General features: G+C 50.0%; 1 protein-coding gene across 7 annotated transcripts in view; it reads left to right on the top strand.

The window, feature by feature from the left end:
• The window catches only part of PLXNB3 (plexin B3), a 394300-nt gene that overhangs the window by 281994 nt on the left and 84391 nt on the right, over positions 1–27915 (top strand). For all 7 annotated transcript variants that reach the window (XM_085629786.1, XM_085629789.1, XM_085629790.1 and 4 more), the window contains 8 exons: positions 1006–1138; positions 1545–1707; positions 4682–4790; positions 17875–17986; positions 18628–18756; positions 26757–26879; positions 27412–27505; positions 27597–27766. In XM_085629786.1, the coding sequence (XP_085485912.1) occupies positions 1006–1138; positions 1545–1707; positions 4682–4790; positions 17875–17986; positions 18628–18756; positions 26757–26879; positions 27412–27505; positions 27597–27766 (1033 nt within the window). The remainder of the gene's footprint in view (positions 1–1005; positions 1139–1544; positions 1708–4681; positions 4791–17874; positions 17987–18627; positions 18757–26756; positions 26880–27411; positions 27506–27596; positions 27767–27915) is intronic.

Here is a 27915-nt window from a genome sequence, read left to right as displayed (position 1 = left end):
AGGGGGGTGTATTAACAGGAGAGTGAATGCTTCAGCTGCCTGCACTGGAAGGAAGGGTGCAGTGGGCTGAAGGGGGGTGTATTAACAGGAGAGTGCATGCTTCAGCTGCCTGCACTGGAAGGAAGGGTACAGTGGGCTGAAGGGGGTTTATTAACAGGAGAGTGCATGCTTCAGCTGCCTGCACTGGAAGGAAGGGTACAGTGGGCTGAAGGGGGTTTATTAACAGGAGAGTGAATGCTTCAGCTGCCTGCACTGGAAGGAAGGGTGCAGTGGGCTGAAGGGGGTTTATTAACAGGAGAGTGCATGCTTCAGCTGCCTGCACTGGAAGGAAGGGTGCAGTGGACTGAAGGGGGTTTATTAACAGGAGAGTGCATGCTTCAGCTGCCTGCACTGGAAGGAAGGGTGCAGTGGGCTGAAGGGGGTTTATTAACAGGAGAGTGCATGCTTCAGCTGCCTGCACTGGAAGGAAGGGTGCAGTGGACTGAAGGGGGTTTATTAACAGGAGAGTGCATGCTTCAGCTGCCTGCACTGGAAGGAAGGGTGCAGTGGGCTGATGTTCAGTACTTGATCCTGAGCTGCTGCAGAAGCCGTCGCGATGAAGGACTTTAGCTCAATGGTTGGACTCGTTGGTTTCTGGTAGATGGGGCCACTGATGGCCATCTGAAGGGCAGTCGATGGGAAATGGTAGAGGGACAGGTGTACTAGAGTTCAGAAAGCGTAAGATCCATCTAATGCCAATGTAGCCTGAGCGACTGGAGTGGCATCCAACGACACCCAGCTGAGGGGCACACTGACATCGGTCGCTGGAGGTATGGTGAGAGGGCTTTGAAAGGGTAAAATAAGTGTGTATCCTCGGCACGCCTTCGAGCCTCATGACGTGCCTTAAAGGGGTACTGCCCTCACTGGAGTGGGGGGGATGCCCCCACTTATCCTTTTGGCTTGGGGGTTGGAAGGGAGGGATAGAAGTTCCTCATTCACTCGATTGTTCCTCCCTTTCTCTGACAGGTGCACAGAGAAGGCCGAGTGCCAGACTGAAGGGGCCGGGGACCGCTGGCTCTGGAGTTACCAAGAGGGTGAGCAGTGCCTGGTGGTGCAGGAAGTTCGCCCGGCCAACCTGAGCCTCACTCAGCACACCCAGGTACAGGATCCTGCTCATTCGTGTCTCCCCGGCGCTTCTGTCTTGCGATTTCCCTATATTCTGCTGCAGCTCTAAGACTATGAGGTCTGGAGCATGGCCAGTTGCATGTCTTTCATGAAGCTAACACATGACTGACTCTGCCCCAGTCCTAACACCCTTAGAGTGGTGCTGGTCTGCAAGCCTGACCTGACAGTCTTTGCTCCCACCCTGCCAGCCTTTAACGTACCCCAGACTGGCCAGAGAGTTCTCCAGTATTTCCGGAGTCGTCCAGTCCACCTCACCTCTCCTGTTGTCTCAAGCAGCCTTTCATGAAGACCAATGGAGGCTCTTAGGGCAGGGGCGAGGGGATGCTGGGATGCTGAGAAGGATTCTCTTTACCAACCTATTTGTGCTCTCTGCCCTTCAGACTCCAGTCCACCTAACAGTTCCAGGTCTTCCTGCCCTGGATGAGGGCTCCGGCTTCGTCTGCTCCTTTGGCGAATACAAGAGTCCAGCCGAGGTCCTGGGTCCTGAAATCTCCTGTGAAGCACCCCCGCCGGAGCAGATACCGCCAACCCAGCCGGGCATGGGTGAGAAAAAAGGGAGATAAAGTACTGTTCTGACAGGACACTGCAGTGGGAAGCTCTCACTGTAAGCTTTTACCACACAGAGGGAACTGCTGGGAAAAGATAACGCTGCTGCAGCCCCAGCGGCGCTATCGAAGGAAGTTCAGACAGCCGGGGTCTTGTGTCACTGTCACAGCATCGCTGGAGGAAGCTCAGACAGCTGGGGGTCTTGTATCACTGATACAGCACTGCTGGGGGAAGCTCAGACAGCCAGGGGTCGTACAGTATTGACACAGCACTGCTGGAGGGTGCTAATGTTATTAGAATGATTAATGCAGTGAGTCACAAGTACAGCGATGTCCGGGGGTCTTTGTTCTATACAGTAATACAGTGAAACAGAAGGATAGCGACGTCTGGGGCGTCCTTTGTTCTATGCAGTGAGACAGAAGGATAGCGAAGTCTGGGGCGTCCTTTGTTATATACAGTAATGCAGTGAGACAGAAGGATGGCAGTCTGGGGCGTCCTTTGTTATATACAGTAATGCAGTGAGACAGGAGGATAGCGAAGTCTGGGGCGTCCTTTGTTCTATGCAGTGATACAGAAGGATAGCGAAGTCTGGGGCGTCCTTTGTTCTGTGCAGTGAGACAGAAGGATAGCGAAGTCTGGGGCGTCCTTTGTTCTATGCAGTGAGACAGAAGGATAGCGACGTCTGGGGCGTCCTTTGTTATATACAGTAATGCAGTGAGACAGAAGGATGGCAGTCTGGGGCGTCCTTTGTTATATACAGTAATGCAGTGAGACAGGAGAATAGCGAAGTCTGGGGCGTCCTTTGTTCTATGCAGTGAGACAGGAGAATAGCGAAGTCTGGGGCGTCCTTTGTTCTATGCAGTGATACAGAAGGATAGCGAAGTCTGGGGCGTCCTTTGTTCTATGCAGTGAGACAGAAGGATAGCGAAGTCTGGGGCGTCCTTTGTTCTATGCAGTGAGACAGAAGGATAGCGACGTCTGGGGCGTCCTTTGTTCTATGCAGTGAGACAGAAGGATAGCGAAGTCTGGGGCGTCCTTTGTTCTATGCAGTGAGACAGAAGGATAGCGACGTCTGGGGCGTCCTTTGTTCTATGCAGTGAGACAGAAGGATAGCGACGTCTGGGGCGTCCTTTGTTCTATGCAGTGAGACAGAAGGATAGCGACGTCTGGGGCGTCCTTTGTTCTATGCAGTGAGACAGAAGGATAGCAAAGTCTGGGGCGTCCTTTGTTCTATGCAGTGAGACAGAAGGATAGCAAAGTCTGGGGCGTCCTTTCTTATATACAGTAATGCAGTGAGACAGAAGGATGGCAGTCTGGGGCGTCCTTTGTTCTATGCAGTGAGATAGGAGGATAGCGAAGTCTGGGGCGTCCTTTGTTCTATGCAGTGAGATAGGAGGATAGCGAAGTCTGGGGCGTCCTTTGTTCTATGCAGTGAGACAGAAGGATAGCGACGTCTGGGGCGTCCTTTGTTCTATGCAGTTAAACAGAAGGATAGCGACGTCTGGGGCGTCCTTTGTTATATACAGTAATGCAGTGAGACAGGAGGATAGCGAAGTCTGGGGCGTCCTTTGTTCTATGCAGTGATACAGAAGGATAGCGAAGTCTGGGGCGTCCTTTGTTCTATGCAGTGAGACAGAAGGATAGCGAAGTCTGGGGCGTCCTTTGTTCTATGCAGTGAGACAGAAGGATAGCGACGTCTGGGGCGTCCTTTGTTATATACAGTAATGCAGTGAGACAGAAGGATGGCAGTCTGGGGCGTCCTTTGTTATATACAGTAATGCAGTGAGACAGGAGAATAGCGAAGTCTGGGGCGTCCTTTGTTCTATGCAGTGAGACAGGAGAATAGCGAAGTCTGGGGCGTCCTTTGTTCTATGCAGTGATACAGAAGGATAGCGAAGTCTGGGGCGTCCTTTGTTCTATGCAGTGAGACAGAAGGATAGCGAAGTCTGGGGCGTCCTTTGTTCTATGCAGTGAGACAGAAGGATAGCGACGTCTGGGGCGTCCTTTGTTCTATGCAGTGAGACAGAAGGATAGCGAAGTCTGGGGCGTCCTTTGTTCTATGCAGTGAGACAGAAGGATAGCGACGTCTGGGGCGTCCTTTGTTCTATGCAGTGAGACAGAAGGATAGCGACGTCTGGGGCGTCCTTTGTTCTATGCAGTGAGACAGAAGGATAGCGACGTCTGGGGCGTCCTTTGTTCTATGCAGTGAGACAGAAGGATAGCAAAGTCTGGGGCGTCCTTTGTTCTATGCAGTGAGACAGAAGGATAGCAAAGTCTGGGGCGTCCTTTCTTATATACAGTAATGCAGTGAGACAGAAGGATGGCAGTCTGGGGCGTCCTTTGTTCTATGCAGTGAGATAGGAGGATAGCGAAGTCTGGGGCGTCCTTTGTTCTATGCAGTGAGACAGAAGGATAGCGACGTCTGGGGCGTCCTTTGTTCTATGCAGTTAAACAGAAGGATAGCGACGTCTGGGGCGTCCTTTGTTATATACAGTAATGCAGTGAGACAGGAGGATTGCGACGTCTGGGGCGTCCTTTGTTCTATGCAGTGAGACAGAAGGATAGCGACGTCTGGGGCGTCCTTTGTTCTATCCAGTGAGACAGAAGGATAGCGACGTCTGGGGCGTCCTTTCTTCCATACATTAATGCAGTGGAGGGATATAAATGTCTTGGGATGGCTTCTGTGTACCCTGGGCGGTGATACAGTGATAAACAATGAATAAAAATGAACGGATTTCTTCTGGATTCAACCCTGTGTCATATGAGAACAGCTGGAATGCCTCGGGATGTTTTCTGTTCAATGCAGTGGTACAGAGAGGAAAGACCGGACTGCCTGAGGTTTTCTTTATTTTTCGATATGAACAGAGGGTAGATTTCCCTGTTGGGCATGCCCTGCAGTGAAGCTCTAAAGTACAAGGGGTAAACTATGCCTGGGTGTGTACTTGCTTTAACACCTGTTTTTCATCTTTAGACCACGTCATCGTACCCTTGGCAGTGATGTTCGGAGAGGTCATCGTTGCTTCCACAGACTTTGCCTTCTACGACTGTGCCGCTGTGATGGCGCTCGCTGTGTCGTCTCAGTGAGTGTAGGGGGCTCTGAGTCCCACTCATACCTGGGGTTTGGGGATCCACAGAGTTGGTTACTGTTGTTTTGAGTTGTCTTTGGTGCTTATCTAGCTACCTTAAACCCCTGGCTTTGCCATACCCCAGCAGTCCTGTTCTACAAACTCACCCGGCATCTCCTCACAAGAGCTGGTTGAGAATCTCTTTGAGGTGTAGAGCAGTGGTTTTGAAAGAGTGAAATGTTAGTGTTGCTAGTTGTGTTTTTTGCATCTCTTTGCACACTGTACATGTGGAAGTGCTCAGTCCTCATGCAGACCAGCTGATTGATTTCACAGACCCCAACTCTCTTGGTACTAAGGCACACTTTGGTGTGTGTATTAAACACCGGAGTCTTGAGGCCAGGACATTTCCTGCACAGAAGCTGGTGTGTATGCATGAGAATAAAAGTGCAACCATCTGAAGACTGTAAAAAATATATATATTCCATGTGCACAGAAGGAGCTCTCTGTACTGGTCTGAGTAACTGTTGAGCTCACACGTAGAGGAGCAAAGCATTGATAATTGGTGTCGTATATCGGTCCCATTAGCAAAGGTTTGTGACTCTCTAGCCTCAACGCAAGGGCTATCTGGACGTGTCTTTGTGAATCCAGCAGACGGGTGATTGCCTAACCTGTCACCGAAGGATTCCCCTTAGAGTGCTGTTCTTGCACAGTTGAGTCAGATTACTCAGCCTAAACATGTCTCTTTGATCTGCAGCTTCACACAATCCTGTGTATTGTAATTTGACTAACAAACTATTGGGTTGATCATGTAACTTTTCGTGCCAGGGTGGCCTTTCTTTTTAATAGTGTAGGTGGGCTGCCATGCAGTTTTTAGGTCTCACCTACCTGACAACTTTGTGGTCTGTAGATGAAAGACTCTAATGGACCAAAACAAAAACTTAAAATGGTCTTCAAGCCTGCCGATTGCTTACCATTGGTTGGCTTCGGCATAACGCCCTGAGCTGCTGACTTGGGAGCCGCTGGGTGCCAGGTTCGAGTCTGTCCACATCCTGTGATTCAAGGCAAATCACTTAATCTTCCCTTGCCTACAATTCAGCACCTTGAAACCCTCATGGGGGATTTGCTGCACTTTACAAATCCTGGATGAATTTTTTTATTTGCTTGATTCTTATCCAATGGCTTGCCTCCTCCTTGTGTTTGTCCCTCCCACTGGGCATAGCCTCTTTCCACTCTTTTGATTTAAATCTTGTAATCTTCCAGTTCTTTTTGGAGGGCCTGTTAGCTGCCGTTTGCTGCTGCGCTACTCGACCTTTCAAAAGTCAAATTTCATTTATTTATTTACTGATCCAAGTATCGTCCACCACCTCACATCTGTAAATAAAAAAACATTGTGCCAGGTCATATCTTAGGGAGCTGCATGTGTGGTGGTGTGTAGGCGATCATGCTGGCACAAGTATCCGAAATAACACGGCTGCGTCGTCGCACCTTTTTTTTTGGGGGGGGGGGGGGGATGTACAATGCTTCTTTGACAAAATTATTAGGTCCAAAGGCAAAACCTATTTGCTTTGCTAATGCTTGCTCTTTAATGCCATCAGGTTCTGGACTTGGTGACTGGGATGGTGTCCACCTTCCTCCACCATCCTATCCCACCTCCTGGAATCCATGATCTTTCCCCTCCCTTTTCTGCCCAGCCGAGCTACAAGGTGCCATGTCTGTTGTAGTTTGTCTCGTTGTGCTGCCTGCCTACTTCCTCCTCCCTCATTACTCAGTCTCTCTTCCTAGGACATCCAGCACGGGTGTGAAGAGAATGTTTCTGTGGTGCCTTCACCCTCTGAACCAGGATAGGCGCCCCCTGCCTTTTTCACAACTGTCCTTCAGCTTTTCATGGACCAGGCCTGTACCCTCCTCTTCTAACCTGTAACCATGCTGTCCACAGAATCAAACACGGACGCCTTCTCTCTTGGCTCCTTCTCTTCGCACACACTGATGGCTTGTGCTAGCACCACTTTGCTTCACGACTGTGGCATTGCTGGTTGTATATTGCTCACTCTTATGGGTTGCTCCATTGACTCTTCTGGGTTGAACACTCCAATGGTGGCATAGGTGGTTGGAGCGACTAGTCCCATGTGTCACTCCTCTGTGGTTCTTCTGTGAACCCATCCAAGAATATTCTGAGATAGGTTCCTCCACCGGATAACCAACTTAGATCATCCCTTTGTATATTGCACGTTCCAATGTGTTTGCCTCTGTCGCACCTGAACTCCAAGAGTAAGTACCATGGGTAGTTGCTTAACGCTCGTCCCTGTGGGTTGCTCCTTGCTGCACTTGGTTGCTCCTCTGTCGTGCCACAGTGGAATCATCAAGTAAACACAACAATATAGAACAGTATCCGGTGTTATTAAAAGGATTTGGACAAGACCTTCGTACTGAAATTTGATCTTGATAGCAGTTTCATCAGCTAACGCGCGAGCGCTCGGCCCAAACAATCATGGCATCCGTGATCGCCAGCGCAGAACCATCTTCAATTACTCATAAGAAAGCTTCAAAACAGAGGTTACTCAGACCGGCATGCTATTTCACACTCCATACCAGATGTGGATACACCTATTTGAAGAATGCTTTACAACAAAGGGAACATGTACAAAGGGAACATAGATTATATCTAGCAGAAAAAAACACCCAGCGGCAAAGTATACACAGTGAAATCGTAAGGCTACGGCACAATGGACCTGAAGGCGAGTGCCTGTAATTTGAAGAATTTGAAAGGGCTCTTTACTAAACTATAAAGGACAGAAGCAGTAAACTGTAGAGAACCAGGCAACAGTCTTTGCCAAGACCCACCCAACTGGCATCTACCAGAAGACGTGGGCACTGAGGGGGCAAGGCAGAAAATAAACACCGAAAACCACGTAGGAGCCCAGTCCTCTAGACCGACACCATTAACAAGTGTCTCGCGCAGTAGGTAAGACCACAGAGCCACAAGTCTGCTATGAACAGGAAAATAAACACATTAAAAATGCAGGCTGTGGGACGAAGAATGCCTGAGTCAAGGTGAACAATTTAACACCGTATCACCGCCGCCTATTTAGACTCCAAACCATGGTGAGGACTTCAAGCCACAAACGGTTACCACCATCCAGATATGGTAAAAATGGGTCACTTAAGACTCTGCACAATACGTGGCCCAAAACAACAATCTGTAACCTAGACAGAAACAACACCTCCACACCACTTGACTTTGTGAGCATGACCGCTACTCCGGTTTTGAGGATCTTACCATTACAGGGGATGGAAAGGAGTTGGAAAAAAAATAATGCATTATGGTAACTCTGCCAAATGGACACAAAAAAAGAAAACATTTGAGATAATTTTTTAAGTGCATTTTGTACCATACAATCTTAGTGAGGGTGCACGATTGGAAAAAACAACATCTATGGAACAGCAGGACATGACAGCACATCTTAGAACATACAAAAAATACTCCTCTGTGAAGCCCAAAGTTCAAGTTGATTTTGCTCATAGATTTAAACTCAAAAATCAGAACCTGGCAAACACAAAACCAGTCTTAAGAGAGCTGCAGAACAGATGTGTAGTAACATCGTCCTCGAGAGTGGGCTGATCAACACTCGGTCACCCAACAAGCCATGGACACCAGCGACCTGATTGTTCAGCCCCGATGCTGGCCTTTGGGATTGACAAATCCGGTTCAGAGAGCACTTTCTCAGTATCCCGATAAGCTGCTCCCTCTGGGGTACAACATGTTTTATAAAAAATAGAGAAATTGGAGATGAGCCTTGATGACTGGAGTAGTTACTAATCAACAGCCATATATCCTGGTTCTTGCCCATTCTTGCCAGGTTCATGCATGGTCGCTCATTGTAACAACACTGGTGTACCTCACACCATCCTATGAGAGCTCCTTTGTGAGGTTCCTGGACCTGACAGTGCTTTTTAAAATGGTCTTCCTATAAAACCTATAGATGGCAGCCGTAGCATGTGGGTGAACATAGAGAACAGGTTTCTACCAACACCTTCAAGAAGTCAGGGTCCGGGCTTGCATGTTGCACACTATATTAAATCATCAAACCGAAGAATACACGTGGGTCAATTATTTGGTGATCATATTCTGGCAATTGGAGATGACCTGGAACCCTCACATGCAATGAAGTGCAGTGGAAAAGCATGGCAGTGAGACAGAGGAACAACCTAACAAGAAACCCCTTCCACAACTGGTCCATCCCATTACTGTGAAGACTAGAAGAACACAAACTAGAGTATGGCGAGGCTCGGCCTGAGCATCGCAAAGACGCTGGACGTGATCACACTCCTCAGAATAGGAATAGGAAGGCCAAAATGAGGCCCCAAAGCGAACAGCAAGTGTTGCAGAAGGGATCCTGCCAGTCTGAAACTCGGTGCACTGGAAGGATCAACTCAGCAATATCTATGGCAAATCCACAATAGAGAACGCGGCGGAGCATTGACCAGGATTTGAAGGAAACTCTATGCTGACTGCACCATTCAAGTAGCCAATGGAAAGCTTCCAAATATTTTGCAAAGGAGCAAACCCAGAGGATCTTAAAACTCCCGCAGCCTTAGGACCCCTTCTTTCAAAACAAACTATGGAAACATCAAGCTGCACTCGCTTGGCACCTTACTGCACCCAAACCACAACAACACATTGAACCGTGTGCCCTACCAGCCACCAAGACCAATACTGATAAGCAAGCCATGTGGGCCCAGCCATGATGTATATGTTCCGCGGGTATGGGACATCCTCCGGAGGTCGCTGAGAGCCCAGCTGCAACTATTCGGAAGAATTCTAATTCTTTCAAGGAAGCTTTTATCTGAACTATGGGCAGGTGAAGTGCTGACTAACAGACCATGCGCAATGAGCAGCTGGTCTTCCTCCCGCCAACTAGAGTTCAAGCTCGACTGTACCTATTGGAGCAGGAGCGAGTTAATTTGCATTTGGCTGTGTTCAAACGGAGGTGGCATGGTGGGTGAAAAACGATGGACCGGGATGAGGCCCTGAGCGACTGTCAAGGGTTGAAATTAATTTGAGTGTTCCAGGCATCAAAATGAATGTTGTTGCAGTTGCCGTCCTAAGTGCGGCGGGTATGCCCAGATGTGGATCCCATGTTTACTGTGCTACTGAAACCAAGCGATACCACTGCTGATGAAAACCACAGTCTTGGGTTACTAATGCGCCAATTCAGGGAGGACCTGGCCAGAAATAGCAGCCTCGGCTGTTTCTATTGGAGCAAGATCAAAACTAATTTACATATGGCTGGGTCCAAACGAAGGTGGCATGGTGGGAGGAAAATGATGGCCCGAGATGTGGACCAGAGCGTTTGCCAGTGGCTGGGATTAATTCAAGCATTTCATCCATCACCCTGTTCTTGCCATTAGTTATATGGCAGGCAGTGTGGGGTGAGGCCTGCAGTATCTGTTAGGGGAGGAGACCTTTAGAGGGCCACAGATTTATGTCGCTCTTCCGGATCTCTGCGAGGAGAAGCCGTAAAAGACTGGGTGAAGCCTGCCGTCATCTCTTTGTACTTCTGTGGTGGGCGCTGCTATTGGAAACTGTCTGTCCTGCTGGGCAGAGTATCCTTGCAGACAGAGGTCAGGCCTGGCAGGTGGCCTGACCAGGAGACATGAAAGGGGAACCGACACAAACCGGTTCCAAGGAAGCAGACCTGGAATACACATCCTCCATCTGTGAAACAAACACAAACCTGTGAATTCAAGACTCACTGTTGTTTATTTGGAGGGGTTACTCCGTGGAGTACTTGTGGACTACTGTGCAGCCAAGGGTTGGTGTTGCGCACTCGTCTAACTCCCCGGAGTTGAGAGCATATCGCTGGAGTCCAATCCAAAGGGAGGGGTTACTCCGTGGAGTACCTATGGAGTACTGTGCAGCCAAGGGTTGGTGTTGCGCACTCGTCTAACTCCCCAGAGGTGAGCGCATATCGCTGTAGTCCAATCCAAAGGGAGGGGGTTACTCTGTGGAGTACCTATGGAGTACTGTGCAGCCAAGGGTCAGTGTTGCGCACTCGTCTAACTCCCCAGAGGTGAGCGCATATCGCTGTAGTCCAATCCAAAGGGAGGGGGTTACTCTGTGGAGTACCTATGGAGTACTGTGCAGCCAAGGGTCGGTGTTGCGCACTCGTCTAACTCCCCAGAGGTGAGCGCATATCGCTGTAGTCCAATCCAAAGGGAGGGGTTACTCCGTGGAGTACCTATGGAGTACTGTGCAGCCAAGGGTCGGTGTTGTGCACTCGTCTAACTCCCCAGAGGTGAGAGCATATCGCTGGAGTCCAATCCAAAGGGAGGGGTTACTCTGTGGAGTACCTATGGAGTACTGTGCAGCCAAGGGTCGGTGTTGCGCACTCGTCCAACTCCCCAGAGGTGAGAGCATATCGCTGTAGTCCAATCCAAAGGGAGGGGTTACTCCGTGGAGTACCTATGGAGTACTGTGCAGCCAAGGGTCGGTGTTGCGCACTCGTCTAACTCCCCAGAGGTGAGAGCATATCGCTGTAGTCCAATCCAAAGGGAGGGGTTACTCTGTGGAGTACCTATGGAGTACTGTGCAGCCAAGGGTCGGTGTTGCGCACTCGTCTAACTCCCCAGAGGTGAGCGCATATCGCTGTAGTCCAATCCAAAGGGAGGGGTTACTCCGTGGAGTACCTATGGAGTACTGTGCAGCCAAGGGTCGGTGTTGCGCACTCGTCTAACTCCCCGGAGGTGAGAGCATATCGCTGGAGTCCAATCCAAAGGGAGGGGTTACTCCGTGGAGTACCTATGGAGTACTGTGCAGCCAAGGGTCAGTGTTGCGCACTCGTCTAACTCCCCAGAGGTGAGAGCATATCGCTGGAGTCCAATCCAAAGGGAGGGGTTACTCCGTGGAGTACCTATGGAGTACTGTGCAGCCAAGGGTCAGTGTTGCGCACTCGTCTAACTCCCCAGAGGTGAGAGCATATCGCTGGAGTCCAATCCAAAGGGAGGGGTTACTCCGTGGAGTACCTATGGAGTACTGTGCAGCCAAGGGTCGGTGTTGCGCACTCGTCTAACTCCCCAGAGGTGAGCGCATATCGCTGGAGTCCAATCCAAAGGGAGGGGTTACTCCGTGGAGTACCTATGGAGTACTGTGCAGCCAAGGGTCGGTGTTGCGCACTCCTCCAACTCCCCAGAGGTGAGAGCATATCGCTGTAGTCCAATCCAAAGGGAGGGGTTACTCCGTGGAGTACCTATGGAGTACTGTGCAGCCAAGGGTCGGTGTTGCGCACTCGTCTAACTCCCCAGAGGTGAGCGCATATCGCTGGAGTCCAATCCAAAGGGAGGGGTTACTCCGTGGAGTACCTATGGAGTACTGTGCAGCCACGGGTCGGTGTTGCGCACTCGTCTAACTCCCCAGAGGTGAGCGCATATCGCTGTGGTCCAATCCAAAGGGAGGGGTTACTCCGTGGAGTACCTATGGAGTACTGTGCAGCCAAGGGTCAGTGTTGCGCACTCGTCTAACTCCCCAGAGGTGAGAGCATATCGCTGTAGTCCAATCCAAAGGAAGGGGTTACTCTGTGGAGTACCTATGGAGTACTGTGCAGCCAAGGGTCAGTGTTGTGCACTCGTCTAACTCCCCAGAGGTGAGAGCATATCGCTGTAGTCCAATCCAAAGGGAGGGGTTACTCTGTGGAGTACCTATGGAGTACTGTGCAGCCAAGGGTCGGTGTTGCGCACTCGTCTAACTCCCCAGAGGTGAGAGCATATCGCTGTAGTCCAATCCAAAGGGAGGGGTTACTCTGTGGAGTACCTATGGAGTACTGTGCAGCCAAGGGTCAGTGTTGCGCACTCGTCTAACTCCCCGGAGGTGAGCGCATATCGCTGTAGTCCAATCCAAAGGGAGGGGTTACTCCGTGGAGTACCTATGGAGTACTGCGCAGCCAAGGGTCGGTGTTGCGCACTCGTCTAACTCCCCAGAGGTGAGAGCATATCGCTGTAGTCCAATCCAAAGGGAGGGGTTACTCTGTGGAGTACCTATGGAGTACTGTGCAGCCAAGGGTCAGTGTTGCGCACTCGTCTAACTCCCCGGAGGTGAGCGCATATCGCTGTAGTCCAATCCAAAGGGAGGGGTTACTCCGTGGAGTACCTATGGAGTACTGCGCAGCCAAGGGTCGGTGTTGCGCACTCGTCTAACTCCCCAGAGGTGAGAGCATATCGCTGTAGTCCAATCCAAAGGGAGGGGTTACTCTGTGGAGTACCTATGGAGTACTGTGCAGCCAAGGGTCGGTGTTGCGCACTCGTCTAACTCCCCGGAGGTGAGAGCATATCGCTGTAGTCCAATCCAAAGGGAGGGGTTACTCCGTGGAGTACCTATGGAGTACTGTGCAGCCAAGGGTCGGTGTTGCGCACTCCTCCAACTCCCCAGAGGTGAGAGCATATCGCTGTAGTCCAATCCAAAGGGAGGGGTTACTCCGTGGAGTACCTATGGAGTACTGTGCAGCCAAGGGTCGGTGTTGCGCACTCGTCTAACTCCCCAGAGGTGAGCGCATATCGCTGGAGTCCAATCCAAAGGGTGAATTACTGGACTGTCCTAGGTGCCCAGATGACCTGCTTGTGAGTGAGGGATGGAAGCACCAACTCTGCAGGAGGGCCAGATTGTGGAATGGTTTGCTGTAATTGACCGTGGCTAGGGTCTGACTGACAGACTCCCTAAGCAGGCGCACTGAAGAGCTCGCAGTACTGCTGGATCCGGCATTGCGACCGTCCTCGTTTATGCCTGTTGCAGCCGCCAGGAAGCTGGAGCGGTGCACCGGGGTGGTCGGCCCGACTGAAGCTGAGATAAGCACCTTCTGGTAGCCCATGTGCCCATAAGTGGACTGCATGATCATAGCGCTGCCACCTGTGTTGTTTGGTTGGAGCCAGTCCGGAAGATGAAGTGACCCGAGAGGTGCCCTGGGGGCGCCTCGTGAAGACTCTGTCATCGCCTCAAGGCACTGTGTGCCGAAGGTAACACCTGGTGTCCGCCTCGCAGAAGATTCCTCTCCCTTAGCAGGTGGCTGTAGTGCTCAAGAGGAAGTGGCGAGTACTCAACGGAGTGTTAAGGGGAGCCTCATCTTGAATCGGGTACCACTGGAATACCGCTGCCTGAAAGAGGGTCCCAGTCAGAAATCTCTGGTCCTACCTCAACCCTGCGTAGCTCGTGGGAAGACTGTTGCGTGCCGCCAGGAGGCGCCTCTTGCCAGTGAGATCCTTCTGCCATGGGCGGGATTAACACAGCTCCATGCTGCTGCTACTTCGAACCTGGTGAGGGTCTGAAAGGGCCTAGACCCGAGAGGCTGACCACTAGCACTAGATCAAAACGTGTTCGGGGGAGTATGAGCCGCACTCGCCCATCTACCGCGAACACTGAACCCGAGGGTGGCGGCTGGAAGCCCAGAAACAGGGGGGCGGACACGAGGGGCAGGTGGAAGACTAGTAGGCAGATGTGTCTCGTGCGCATAGACTTGCCCCCCCCCCCCAGAACTGGGTATCTGTGCACTATTGATTGAGTAGTGGAATTCTGTGTTTTCGATGCAATAAAGTGCTGGTCTTTTCTACAAAGAGAGGCCCTGGGCTGGACATTCATCTTACTGAACTGCAGGGGGCGGTATTGATTCTTGAGCCCGAGTAACCCCTACACTAACCCTCCCTGAGAAGCCTGTGAAAGGTCAACCCTCGCGGTTACTGAAAGGAACGTGCGGTAAGGACTGAACTTGGCCCAGTTTACAGACCCATCATAGAGGAGGCCTCAAGACAGAAGGAGTAAAAGGCCTCGACCCCCACGGTTGTGGCCCAGTGACTGCTGCTTGCCCCGTGGCCTCCTGAATAGGGTCTGACACCACAGAACACTACTTCCCTACCCTCACGAGCATGACAATAACCCACGTCCCCATGGATTCAATCTCTCATTTCCCGTTCCACAAAAATGCTGCTAAATGACAGAAGGCAGCATGCGGCACCGTAGAAACCATCGAAGTAAGCAAAGATGTAAAACCTGTGCACCGCGGCACACCAGACCCTCTGCATGCTTTGAAGAGGTCAAACACCCACAGTGTGTGCCGTTGGTTGTGTGGACTTGCTGGTTAATTTGTGGTGTCTTGGTAACTTTCTGGCTTCCGCTTGTAAGGCAGGCACAAATGTTGATGTAGCCATTTTGGATGCCATCTCAAGATGGCTGTCCGTACAGTTACTGGCTGTGTTCATGGTTCTAGACACTGTGTCCCGTTGCTTATGCAAAATAGCCAGATCTTTGGGTGATTTCAGCTACCCTAAGCTGCTGCACTCTGTGCAAAGGTGTAGTAAGTGTAGGCAACAGAGATCTAGTAAAAAAAGAAAAACATGAGTAATGTTTCTTTTATACTGACCTCCTATAGTTTAAGAGATGCGCCGGGATAAGATGTTTGTTGGTGTCTCTTGTAATTGTGTGTAAGAGAATTGTGGTGTATGGTGTTATTGTGTGACCTCAGTGTAATACAATCACGAAACCACCTCTGGTCCTGTCCGTCTCATTTGTAAAACCTCTAGCTCAACCCTGGGTAGCTGTGGCTTCGAGCAGCAAGCCTTACACATAGGAACTAGTGCAAAGCATTTATATTCACCAAACTAGAAAATAAGAAAGCTACACAAAACGAAAGCAATCTGCCACCAATTGAAACAAATTGATATTTCCCTAAATTATTAGACACCAAGGTGAGTAAAATCCACCAGAGGGTTCCGGAGATATAGATTTTAAAATAAAACTTATCTCGGCCTTTTAGTCCCAACCACAAACAAGCACCAAACTAGAAAATAAGAAAGCTACACAAAACGAAAGCAATCTGCCACCAATTGAAACAAATTGATATTTCCCTAAATTATTAGACACCAAGGTGAGTAAAATCCACCAGAGGGTTCCGGAGATATAGATTTTAAAATAAAACTTATCTCGGCCTTTTAGTCCCAACCACAAACAAGCACTGGTAACCGTAAAGTTTGTAAACTTTTGAAAAGTTTTAATGAGTTGTATTTGATTATTCCGGCCCAAATTGGGCAACAAATTCTGACAGGGAGAAATTCAGGGGGGCCGTAAGGACTATTTGAACAGTTACCTGGTAGCTAAAGCAGTCTCAAGTCTAGTTCTATATTTTATGATGGACGACATAGACTTCAATGTAGTGGTCCTGATGCTGAAAGATGCTCTGGGTGCTGTGTGGTCAACCGGGATTATTCCTCGGTCCACGGTTGAGGTAGGGTGACTTTGGCCACAGGAGTCGTTGTCCCTCGAAGTCCTCTTCCAGCCAGGAGAAGTTCAGCGGTGACTGGGCTACCACTCTCTGGTCACAGCAGGCCCAACTATTCCATTTGGCACAGGCTAATGTCTTTCTTTGGGTGCCAATCTGCACTCGGACTCTCCCAGGTCTGGCAGACACTGGTGCAAATTTTGATAGGTATGGGGTGGCCTTGACTGCATGTTGGCAGTCCGTGGCGAATCAGTGGAAATGGCTACTGACTAGCCAGAATGGGCTACTTCAGCTTTGATGGCCATGGTCCCCGAACAGGGAGTCAGTAGACTGACTCTTGAAGTTCACCCTTTCTGTCTGGGGCCCTTGAGCAACTTTCTCATGAGCCGGGCACCCCAGGCACAGTCTTTACCAGCCCAAGGAGCACCAGCTTCAGTCCAGGGGTTGGTACAGCCTCTCTTGCTAGGTACAGGGGTCAGAAGGGTAGTCCTTTTTCGGTTCTGTCTCCAGTCCAGGTGTTATCAGAGGTTCAGTGTGCTTGGTGTGCCATATTTATGCCCAGAAAGTACCCTGGGGAGATGATGCGGTCACTAATTAGTGGGCTAACTGGGTCTCTCTTGCCTTGTTTTGACTTCCGGCTATGTGTGGCAACTAGCTATCCCAGATTGCACTATTCTACCCACTCCCAAAATGTCTGAAACCTTCTCTTGGTGTTGAGCTTGGTAGCCCACCCTAGAGATGTGGCTACCTGTGGGCTACAGACCCATGGGAAAAAACGTTTGGCAACCGTTTTCCTCTATCTATTCCCGCCGCCAGCCCAACTATCTGAACAAAGGGGCAGCCCCTTTGGAGTGTGGTTGCCCTTTGCCCATCAAAGGTGGCTTTTCCTTTGAAACTCGCTTTTTGGGTCAACACACTGTGGTTTCCTGCGATGATGAGGTAACTCCTCCCTCTGTGGTAGACTTCTATTGTTCCTGTGCTGGGGAGTCATTCATGCTACTCCCTGGAGGGCAGAAGGCGGTCTGGTGGCAAGCATCTGCGAATGGCCACCGGATAAACTGGGCAACAGAGTGGCAACTTTCTATACGTTGCTGTACCTTAAAAGTGACATTAAATTTGGCTTGGGTATTAAGTGGGGTTTAATGTCACGATTAATTTGATACTTTGAAGTACCAACTTTAGTAGTCCCACTCAGAAGTTAGCAGCGCTGAATTGTCAGCCCGTAACTCTGCATGTGCCACAGTAAAAACGACGATTTGGGGTTTTTACGGGTAAGACCTATTACAATACACGTCCTACTTAATGATCTACAGCTCTCTGCCTTAGGGCTCAATAGGCCCTCCTTAGGGAAGACTTCTATATATTGTTAAGGGAAGTGGGGGCTTAGCCATTGGATTAGATGGAAAAGTCGAAAAAGTCGTCTAAAACGGAGCTTCCACGCTGCAGTGGCAGGCTCGGAGCCAAGTTGTACTTTGTTGTACTCGGGATGGCGCTATCAGTGCTGCAGTCCTGGGTGGGCACTCACATGGCCTGGGTACCCCTGATATCATATACTAGGGACTCATGAGTATGTAAGCTTATGCCAGTTGGAGGTAGCCAATTCAACACATATTTTATACAAGGTTGTAAAGCTGGCCCGGAGGTCTGGTTAGGAGGACTCAGTGCACGCTGAGTCGAAAAACCAGTGCATTCAGTCCAAGACTTTCTGGTGACCATACAAAAAGAGGATTTTCCTTACAGTATGTATCTGCACATGTATGTGGTATTTATATAGTGTGAACCAAGTAAAAGTTTGGAAGCCCGCTCAATAACCTTCTCACCCCGCCTGTGTATTTTCTCGCTAGGTGTCGCAGTTGTGTCAGCAGCCCTTGGAGCTGCCACTGGTGCGTAGCACAGTACACCTGCACCCCCACAGACACTTGCCCCGGAGAAGGAGCTCTCATCTACAGTTCATTTGTAAGTCGGTCTAGTTCAAGGTACAGGCACTGTGTATGCTGTACTGTGGGACTGTGTGGGTTATTCCTTGTGGGACTGTCTGCACTATCAGCTGGGCTGCATGTGCTACAAGGTATGTGGTGTTACAAATTACTTGGTCTGTGTGTGTTTTAATCTGTGAGCTTGCTAGTCACTACACCAAGCTTTGTGGTGGGCTGTGTGAGTATGTGTGCCACTCTGTAAGGTCATGTACGCAATTAACTTTCTAGCACTGTCACTGTGTTTGAGGTACAGTGTGTGTCCCTGTGCAAGCATGCATGGAATCATAAATGTCGCTGTGCGCATTACAACACAGCCAAGCGTGTCCCTATGCATGACACACTGCATTCAGCCTTGGTGGTGGTCTCTATTCATGTTCTACTGTGAACACCCTCATACTGTCCCCAGTTCTGTTAACTCCTGATGGGCTCTGGGTTCTGGGACCTGGGATACTTGATAGATTCACCCACATAGTTTCACAGGAGATGCCGCTTGTGAATCTCAGAAATATCCCGCATGGCACAGCGGCTGTTTGGGGTTAGTCCATGGTGAGCAGCATCCACTAGAAAGGACTCTCCCTTCTAACACACGGCTTTTATCAGCACTATCCCATTTCTCTCCAGCAGCCAGATGAGAAGCTTTCGGGGCCCGATGCCTGCCCCAGAGTGCAGGGGATCCAGGGCTCCCAGCTGTTCCCGGTAGGCATCGAGCAAGAACTGGATCTGCTGGGAAAGAACCTCAACTTGCTACAGGTCTGTAACTGCTTCCATGGAGGTGTGGCTGCCTTGTCCCCCATCTAACTGCTGTGCCAGGTGCTAGCTCCAGATTTGCTGTGAAATGCTGGTCAACAAGATACCCTGGGGCTTCGACGCCCATCACAAATGCAGATCCTGGAGTGGTGCTCAATGCTGCCTTTGATTTTTGGATGAGGTCTGGTTGCTTTTACAGCTCATGAAATTATGAAGGTGGCAGGGCTTGGTGAGACATGACTATGCTGATAGCATTTAATATGGTGGATGTTACAGAGACAAGCGTTCACTGTTTGTTAGGGTAGTACCAGAGAGAGAAGAGTTGTTTGTTCTGAAAGCCGGTGAAGGGTTGTATTGCGTGAGACAGTCTTCATGTTGTGTCTGATGTTGGGTCTCTGTGTCCCACTCAAGTTATTTATGAAAGGGCTGGACTGGAGTCCGTGCTCATCAGAATTGTGCCCAGACATGCAGTTTGCTCGTCTACAAAGTTCATAGTCTGTTAGAGGACCACTACCGGGGAATCTCTCAACTTCTCTAAGTGTCTCTTCCCCTCGTGAATCATACTCTGGCCGCACACTAAACCTATGGGCACTTCTACTCCGCCCCTGTTTGTGTTCCACTGCTTGTGGCAAGAGGTATGCCCTCACTTCCTCTTTGTTGTGCCACAGCCTGCCTGAAATGCAGATTACAGCCCCTATGCAGAGGTATCCTCCAGGATTCACTGTTTTAGGGTATATGTCCGCTCTGACACCGATATGATATGACAAAAACATTTAATATAGTGCACAAATCACTCCAGGAGGAGTATCTCGTCACTGAATTGCTTAGAGAGGGGGAGATTTCTAAAATAACCAAGTCGTCAGCCCCTTCTTGAAGGAGGTAAAGTCTGAGCAACAGTGGAGACTAAGGTGGAGTTTATTCCAGTGATGGGGGGCAGTGTAGGAGAACAATCTGCCCCCCTGTTTTGAGGTCTGTATGCGAGGGAAAGCCAGAAATGACTCATCCGAGGACCTAAGGTATCTGGGGGGCAGATAGGGTTTCAATTGAGTGGACAGGTATGCTGGGCGGGATCTGTGAGGTGCCTCATGTGTCAGACAACAAAGTTTGAAGATGGCGCATTTTCTAATTGTCAGCCAATTAAGCTTTAGAAGTATAGGGAAGGAGGGCGAGCGGGAAGGGAGATTGCAGATTAGCCAAGCGGCAGCGTTCTGGACCACTTGCAACTTGGACAGCAGGGTATCGCCCATCGTCCAGGCAGCTGATCAGAGCCTGGACAAGAGTTTTCCTAGCGCTGTCGGGAAGCTAAGGGAGGGCCTTTTGTAGGAGCTTCATAGTGGCAAAGCAGGTGCTGCAGGTGGTATTATATTAACTCGGTCTTTCATGGAAAGTGATTTATCTAACCTCACTCCAAGATTTTCTCTCTCTGCTTTGGTGAAGGGGCAAGGCCAAGTTCAGAAGGCTACCCGTCGGCAGACCAGAGCTCGGTCGCTTTTCCAAAAAGCATGATCTCGGTCTTGTCGTTGTTTAATTGGAGATAGTTGCTAGTCATCCAACCTGCGACTTCCTTCATGCTATTAGCAAATTTGCTTTTCACTTTGTCTGGATTGGGGCCGTTTGGTGTCATCCGTATACGACACGATCTCCACACCGCAGGCTCTCACGATCTGGGGAAGTGGCGCTACGTAGATATTAAAGAGAGTAGGGCTCAGGCATAAGCCCTGGGGCACTCCCTTGTTCAATCGCATCAGCCGTTACTTGAAGGAAGCCAAGCAGACTCGTTGCGTTTGATTAATAAGGAAGTCGCTGAGCCAATGTAGTGCCTTGCCATGCAGCCCAGCCTCGTGAAGCCTGTGGATTAGGATGGAACGGGAAACAGTATCAAATGCTGCCGACAGATCCAACAGCACCAGCATAATTGGGGTGCCCGTATCTAGAGAGAGCGAGATAGTATCAACCAGGACCAGATTACTTTGGCAATAAGCACCGGTACTCTTTGCCAAAGCATCCTTCACTGCGTCAGTCTTTTTAAAAAAATTAAAAAAATCTTTAGCCCTTGCAAGAAGACTCCATGCAGAGGTGTGTGTAAGTGCAAGTAGAAGCTGCTCTACCGGCTACATGGAGTGAAAACTCATGTTTATACTTCATCAGGAGAATTGGGAAAAGACTTGCTTTGTCCAGCCAGCGCCCAGAGATCATACCACCCATAATTAGGTGCCTTACGCATATACTTATTCACTCTCTTACTTTTCTCTCTCAGATGTCTGTGTTCTATGAGGCCCCTAAGACATCCTACATAAGGTTGCATCCAATTTTAATATGTCAACTTATTTTGCTTCCAGTTTAATTTTTTTCCCTTTCTAGAAGTCTGAGGTGCCTTTTCATACTAGCAATTCAGGAAGAGCACCACAGTACTGAGACCTCGTTTGCTGGCAGTCAGTACTGCTGCAAATGGAAATGAGTTTAGAAGCGAGGTGAATTGTAGCCCATGGAAAACTGTGCCAGCAGTTGCCAAAGAGCTTTCACCCTGGTTGCTTTACCATGTTTCTTTAGTCTGTCGGTCTGTTTCTGCATGGTGCCGTGAAAGACGATGAAAAGTTAATTGTAAAGTTCATTTTCCTGTGTGGGCCTCTGTTCTTGAGTTGCATGCAACCAGCCAAGTCATCTCTTACTCTATGTAAATCCCTGCGTGTGATCCTTTTCACAGACAAACTGGATCCAAGATGGGGCTGCGGCATGGGGAATTAAGGAATTATCTTGCTCATTGGAACCCAAGCTTTCATACTTGCTCCTCCTCAGGTGCCAAAATGTAATTGTATTTAGGGGTCCCCCTCAATTTAGGAAATATCTTGAGTTATATGATGTATTGTCTTTTTAGGCCATTTTGGTAGTTTGGAGACTGTGCGTCTGCCTCCTCTGGATGGTCTCAAAGTGCTGTGGGCCTGCTGGAGAGTTAGTTTTCCCTTTCCTGCAGATTGGGCTCAGGTTGTTGTAATGTAGAGTTCATACTCCCATGTACCTCATCTTCCAGTAATCCTTAGTATCCTTATGCCCATGTTGCCTCTCCCTTTGTCTTCTCTGTCTCCAGCGGTTTCCTCGTGTCCTTGTCTGTCACCCAGTGTTCACCTTGCCCTGTATATTTATTAAGTCTTCAATTTCAGTCCTCTGCCCTACTCTGTTTCCTAATGTCCATGCTGCCGCTTTTCAGTTTCTGCATGTCACTTTAGCCAGTTTATTCAACAGACTCTTAACTCCTATTCTTTGAAGGCAGAAGAAAATAGCGTCAATCTTGATTCAACACAGCTCTTGGCTCTTGCTTTATCTAGAATAATGTGCCTATATGAATTGTGTGTATGTGGTATTTCTATAGTATTCTATGTAAAGACGGTGGAATGCTGCACGGGGTCAAAGACTAACTATAAGTCAACAAGTGATAAGACCGGTACCCGAGTTATGGATGGTTAATGTGTTACGTAGTGTTCTTCAAGTCTTTCGAAAACTGGAGCACCATTTTGAAGATCCTGACTGATACGGGGATGTTCTAGGCCCTCCGTGGTTTTTGGCAGTGTCGCTTGAGGGCGAGTTTGGTGTCTGGCGTGAATCCAAGTGACTTGGAATTCAGTGAAAGTTGGAATTCGAAGCCCCCAGGGTTCATGTCATTGAGGCAGGCTTGTGCCTTTCTTGTTGTTTGTTCTTGCAAATAACAGGAATCGTGTCTTGGTTGGGTTGAGCGTCTGGTCGGCGCTGGCCATGCAGGTCTGGGTGATGTGCAGGCAGTGTTGGAGGCGCTCGATGTCTGAAACAGAAGAGACTTGAAGTAGAGGTGTATCATCGGCTTGTTGGTGAATAGTAATGCTGATATCGGCGAGTAGTGCACCAGGGGCTTCATGTAGAGGTTGAATGTGACAGGAGACAGTCTGGAGCCCGAGGGACGCTGCAGCAGATGGGGGGGGGGGTGTCTTTGTGACTTCAAGCTGCCCATGTGAACAAACTGGTGTTGGGTGGAAAAGTAGGAGGGGAACCAGTGAAGGATTTGCCAGTGCATCCCATTCGAGCCTCCAAGGTGTGCATCAGGATGTGATAGTTGACTGTCAAGCAGTAACATCAGGAGGCAGTGGTCCACTTCATCTGTGGTCAGAAGGGCATCGTTTATGATGTGTAAGTCAGTGGTTTCCATGCTGCCGCATGATCTGAAGCCAGACTGCTAGCCATAAGGTACAAACATTAAAGCGATCCTTGAATTCAACATAGACTGCTTTTACAATAGTGTTGGCGATGAATGGTAGGTGAATGATGGGCAGGTAGTGGGAGAGGTCATCAGTATCTACTATAGCCTTAGAGCCTGCTGTAGCGGGCTTTACCAGCCATTAAAGGCCCACTCCAGTGTTAAAGATCCCTTACCTTTGACTCTGGCCTTTAACAAAGGAGCGGGCCTTTAATGGCCGGTAAAGCCCGCTACAGAGGGATTTAAAGCTATTAGAACATTACGCCCCTAGAGGGCAGAATGTTCTAATTTGTAAAAACAAATGCCTCCCGGAGCCCAAGTTGGGGGGGGGGGGGGGTTACATCCCGTTGGGCTCCATGAGGCCTTTGTTCACAGCAACAGCTGGTGAATAGGGGTGAGCGTGTGTCCCCAGAGAGCGCTCGGATGAAGGAAGCATTGACAGTGGTGACTAGGGGTGAGCGTGTGTCCCCAGAGAGCGCTCGGATGAAGGAAGCATTGACAGTGGTGAATAGGGGTGAGCGTGTGTCCCCAGAGAGCGCTTGGATGAAGGAAGCATTGACAGTGGTGAATAGGGGTGAGCGTGTGTCCCCAGAGAGCGCTCGGATGAAGGAAGCATTGACAGTGGTGAATAGGGGTGAGCGTGTGTCCCCAGAGAGCGCTTGGATGAAGGAAGCATTGACAGTGGTGAATAGGGGTGAGCGTGTGTCCCCAGAGAGCGCTCGGATGAAGGAAGCATTGACAGTGGTGAATAGGGGTGAGCGTGTGTCCCCAGAGAGCGCTCGGATGAAGGAAGCATTGACAGTGGTGAATAGGGGTGAGTGTGTGTCCCCAGAGAGCGCTTGGATGAAGGAAGCATTGACAGTGGTGAATAGGGGTGAGCACGTGTCCCCAGAGAGCGCTTGGATGAAGGAAGCATTGACAGTGGTGAATAGGGGTGAGCGCGTGTCCCCAGAGAGCGCTCGGATGAAGGAAGCATTGACAGTGGTGAATAGGGGTGAGTGTGTCCCCCCAGAGAGCGCTTGGATGAAGGAAGCATTGACAGTGGTGAATAGGGGTGAGTGTGTCCCCCCCAGAGAGCGCTTGGATGAAGGAAGCATTGACAGTGGTGAATAGGGGTGAGCGTGTGTCCCCAGAGAGCGCTTGGGTGAAGGAAGCATTGACAGTGGTGAATAGGGGTGAGCGTGTGTCCCCAGAGAGCGCTCGGATGAAGGAAGCATTGACAGTGGTGAATAGGGGTGAGCGTGTGTCCCCAGAGAGCGCTTGGATGAAGGAAGCATTGACAGTGGTGAATAGGGGTGAGCGTGTGTCCCCAGAGAGCGCTCGGATGAAGGAAGCATTGACAGTGGTGAATAGGGGTGAGCGTGTGTCCCCAGAGAGCGCTTGGATGAAGGAAGCATTGACAGTGGTGAATAGGGGTGAGTGTGTGTCCCCAGAGAGCGCTTGGATGAAGGAAGCATTGACAGTGGTGAATAGAGGTGAGTGTGTCCCCCCAGAGAGCGCTTGGATGAAGGAAGCATTGACAGTGGTGAATAGGGGTGAGCGTGTGTCCCCAGAGAGCGCTCGGATGAAGGAAGCATTGACAGTGGTGAATAGGGGTGAGCGTGTGTCTCCAGAGCGCTCGGATGAAGGAAGCATTGACAGTGGTGAATAGGGGTGAGCGTGTGTCCCCAGAGAGCGCTTGGGTGAAGGAAGCATTGACAGTGGTGAATAGGGGTGAGCGTGTGTCCCCAGAGAGCGCTTGGGTGAAGGAAGCATTGACAGTGGTGAATAGGGGTGAGCGTGTGTCCCCAGAGAGCGCTCGGATGAAGGAAGCATTGACAGTGGTGAATAGGGGTGAGCGTGTGTCCCCAGAGAGCGCTTGGATGAAGGAAGCATTGACAGTGGTGAATAGGGGTGAGCGTGTGTCCCCAGAGAGCGCTCGGATGAAGGAAGCATTGACAGTGGTGAATAGGGGTGAGCGTGTGTCCCCAGAGAGCGCTTGGATGAAGGAAGCATTGACAGTGGTGAATAGGGGTGAGTGTGTGTCCCCAGAGAGCGCTTGGATGAAGGAAGCATTGACAGTGGTGAATAGAGGTGAGTGTGTCCCCCCAGAGAGCGCTTGGATGAAGGAAGCATTGACAGTGGTGAATAGGGGTGAGCGTGTGTCCCCAGAGAGCGCTCGGATGAAGGAAGCATTGACAGTGGTGAATAGGGGTGAGCGTGTGTCTCCAGAGCGCTCGGATGAAGGAAGCATTGACAGTGGTGAATAGGGGTGAGCGTGTGTCCCCAGAGAGCGCTCGGATGAAGGAAGCATTGACAGTGGTGAATAGGGGTGAGCGTGTGTCCCCAGAGAGCGCTTGGATGAAGGAAGCATTGACAGTGGTGAATAGGGGTGAGCGTGTGTCCCCAGAGCGCTCGGATGAAGGAAGCATTGACAGTGGTGAATAGGGGTGAGCGTGTGTCCCCAGAGCGCTCGGATGAAGGAAGCATTGACAGTGGTGAATAGGGGTGAGCGTGTGTCCCCAGAGAGCGCTTGGATGAAAGAAGCATTGACAGTGGTGAATAGGGGTGAGCGTGTGTCCCCAGAGAGCGCTTGGAAGAAGGAAGCATTGACAGTGGTGACTAGGGGTAAGCGTGTGTCCCCAGAGAGCGCTCAGATGAAGGAAGCATTGACAGTGGTGAATAGGGGTGAGCGTGTGTCCCCAGAGAGCGCTCGGATGAAGAACGTTGGTATGTCGCAGAGATCTGCGAGGGACTTTGCTTTGAAGACTGGCCATTGCGAGATTCTACTGGAATAGGTGAGTGGAAGAGATGAAGCCGGTTTGGTGTTATGAAGGTGCTGTCCATTCTTTTGTGAGAGGTTGAGGTCATTGGACTGTTCTGTGGAGTGAGGAATAGGTGGGCCTGGCAGGGAGTTGAACCAGTGCTTGTCTTGAAAAGGGCTCTGCTTCTGTTGGAGGTTTCATTGTTGGCACCAATGTCTGCTTTGATCAAACATATATTGTTGCTTTTGGAAGTATAAGTAATCACCAAACTCTGTGTTATTGAAGGGTGTCTTGCATTCTCATTTCCTAAGAAATGGCTTGCAGCTCTTTCAGGATTGGCTTGTTGGCCTCATCTTTTGGTAAGTATTGTTTGGAGGTGGTTGTTTTTCGCAGAGTTGCATTTTTACCATGCTAGCTTGCTATTGTTTTGACCAGCTTTGCTAGCTGAAATGTTCAAAAGCTGAATAATCTGCTGGATGATAGGACTTCCTTGTTGATACAAATGTTGACGATGGATACCCTCAGTACCTACTCACTACTGGTTCGATGAGCCGTCTCTCCAAATGTATCCTCAGTGGCGCAAATGTTTAGATAAAGTGAGTGTAGAGTGCATGTGCGAGGGATACGATGGAGGCTGACAAAGGCACTGAGACACATCTGGATGCCTCCCATTCCTGTGTCCTGAAAAGGGACTGGGCATCTGCTTCTGTGCTAAAGGTAAATGAAAGAAGTCAGAGCCCCGAAGGGCCTCTATAGTGAAGGTTGCCAGTCACAGAAATCAGTAACAATCTTCTTTCTCGATTGTTCTTTTCTCTTTCACGTTTCTCTTTCTACATGTATCCCTCATTTTTGCCTTCTGATTACTTCCTATTTTTCTTTCCCCTTCCTCACACCTCACCTTCAACTTGCTTCTTTTCTTTTTTCCACGTTTGCACAACCGGTCCATCTCCTTTATTTTTTGTATTATTCATTCTCTCGTCTTTCTACTTCTCAATCCTTCTCTCCCTTTCTCTCATCATGATGTTCCCACTCTGCAGGACCAGGACATGTCGTATCAGTGTGTGCTGGAAGTGGAGGGCACCCCGTTGAGGCTGCGCGCCCAGGTGGAGCGGTCTTCGGAGCAGGATGATTCCTACCTCATTCACTGTGCCACACACGAGGTAGGGCTTGATCGTTCACCACCTGGATTCCTGCCCCATCCTGTCCAACCTCACCCCTAGAAACCACCCTCATCCACCTTTTCATAGCCAACATCACCCCCTCTTTCTAGCCCATCATACAACCTCCGCCATGACTTCTGTATTTACTGCCTCTTCTGCTTCGATCACACCCTTCTCCCTCTCCGCGCTTAGTTGCCCTTTTATCGTGGCTCATCCAGCCATTCATGCTTGCCTAGCCTTGTCCATTCCAGAGTCGCCCAGTCCATCCCTGCCTTGGCCCAGTCCTACCCTACTTCAGCCTGTCCACAAATCCGAAACCTTCCCCTTTTTGCCAAGCCAGCCCCACATAACTGCTATGCCAGAGTCTCCCCCATCCATCCACACTCTTTCCTTCTGCCCACTCCGTTAAGCCACCTGCCTCTGGGCGCTGTCCTTTTTATTAAACGTTTTAAGTGTTTTTCCATTAAAAGGTGTCTGTAATGTGCTCCCCTGTCTTGAGCTGACGGTCCCCTCTCATCTCTTCTCCCTGCAGTATTATTACTCTGCCCTGGCCAAGGAGCATCCTGTCAACATCCATCTGATTGAAGGCAATGGGAACCGCATCGATAACCAGGGCCAGGTGCAAGGTAGGTCGCGAGAAGAGTGGTAGGCCATTGTGGTGGGAGTCGGATATGTATTCACGTCAATCGTCTGACATTTTCCTTCTCTCTCCCTCAGTTATTTTGTACAACTGCTCGGTGGAAAACTCTGACTGCAGCCACTGCCAGGCTTCGGAGACCAAGTACAGCTGCTCCTGGTGTGGGGACGAGCAGGACGCCCGCTGCCTGTACCACGAGTCGTGCCCCTCGGAGCCGGTCCTGGTGTGCCCCACGCCCACCATTAACTCGGTGAGACCTCATCCTGTGTTTGTTACTCCTCTGTCCTCCTTCCATAGGGGGCACCTGTCTTTCCCCCTGCTCTCTAGAGGGATGTGATTGGAGTGTGTTGGAGTATACGCTGCTGCTGGACTTTGAAAAACCTTTTGTACATTTTGCCT

This window comes from Triturus cristatus, chromosome 10 (genome assembly GCF_964204655.1).
Source record: "Triturus cristatus chromosome 10, aTriCri1.1, whole genome shotgun sequence".
NCBI classification, from domain to species: domain Eukaryota; kingdom Metazoa; phylum Chordata; class Amphibia; order Caudata; family Salamandridae; genus Triturus; species Triturus cristatus.
Note: the sequence above shows the minus strand (reverse complement) of the source record. Positions and strands in the feature narration are given on the sequence as shown.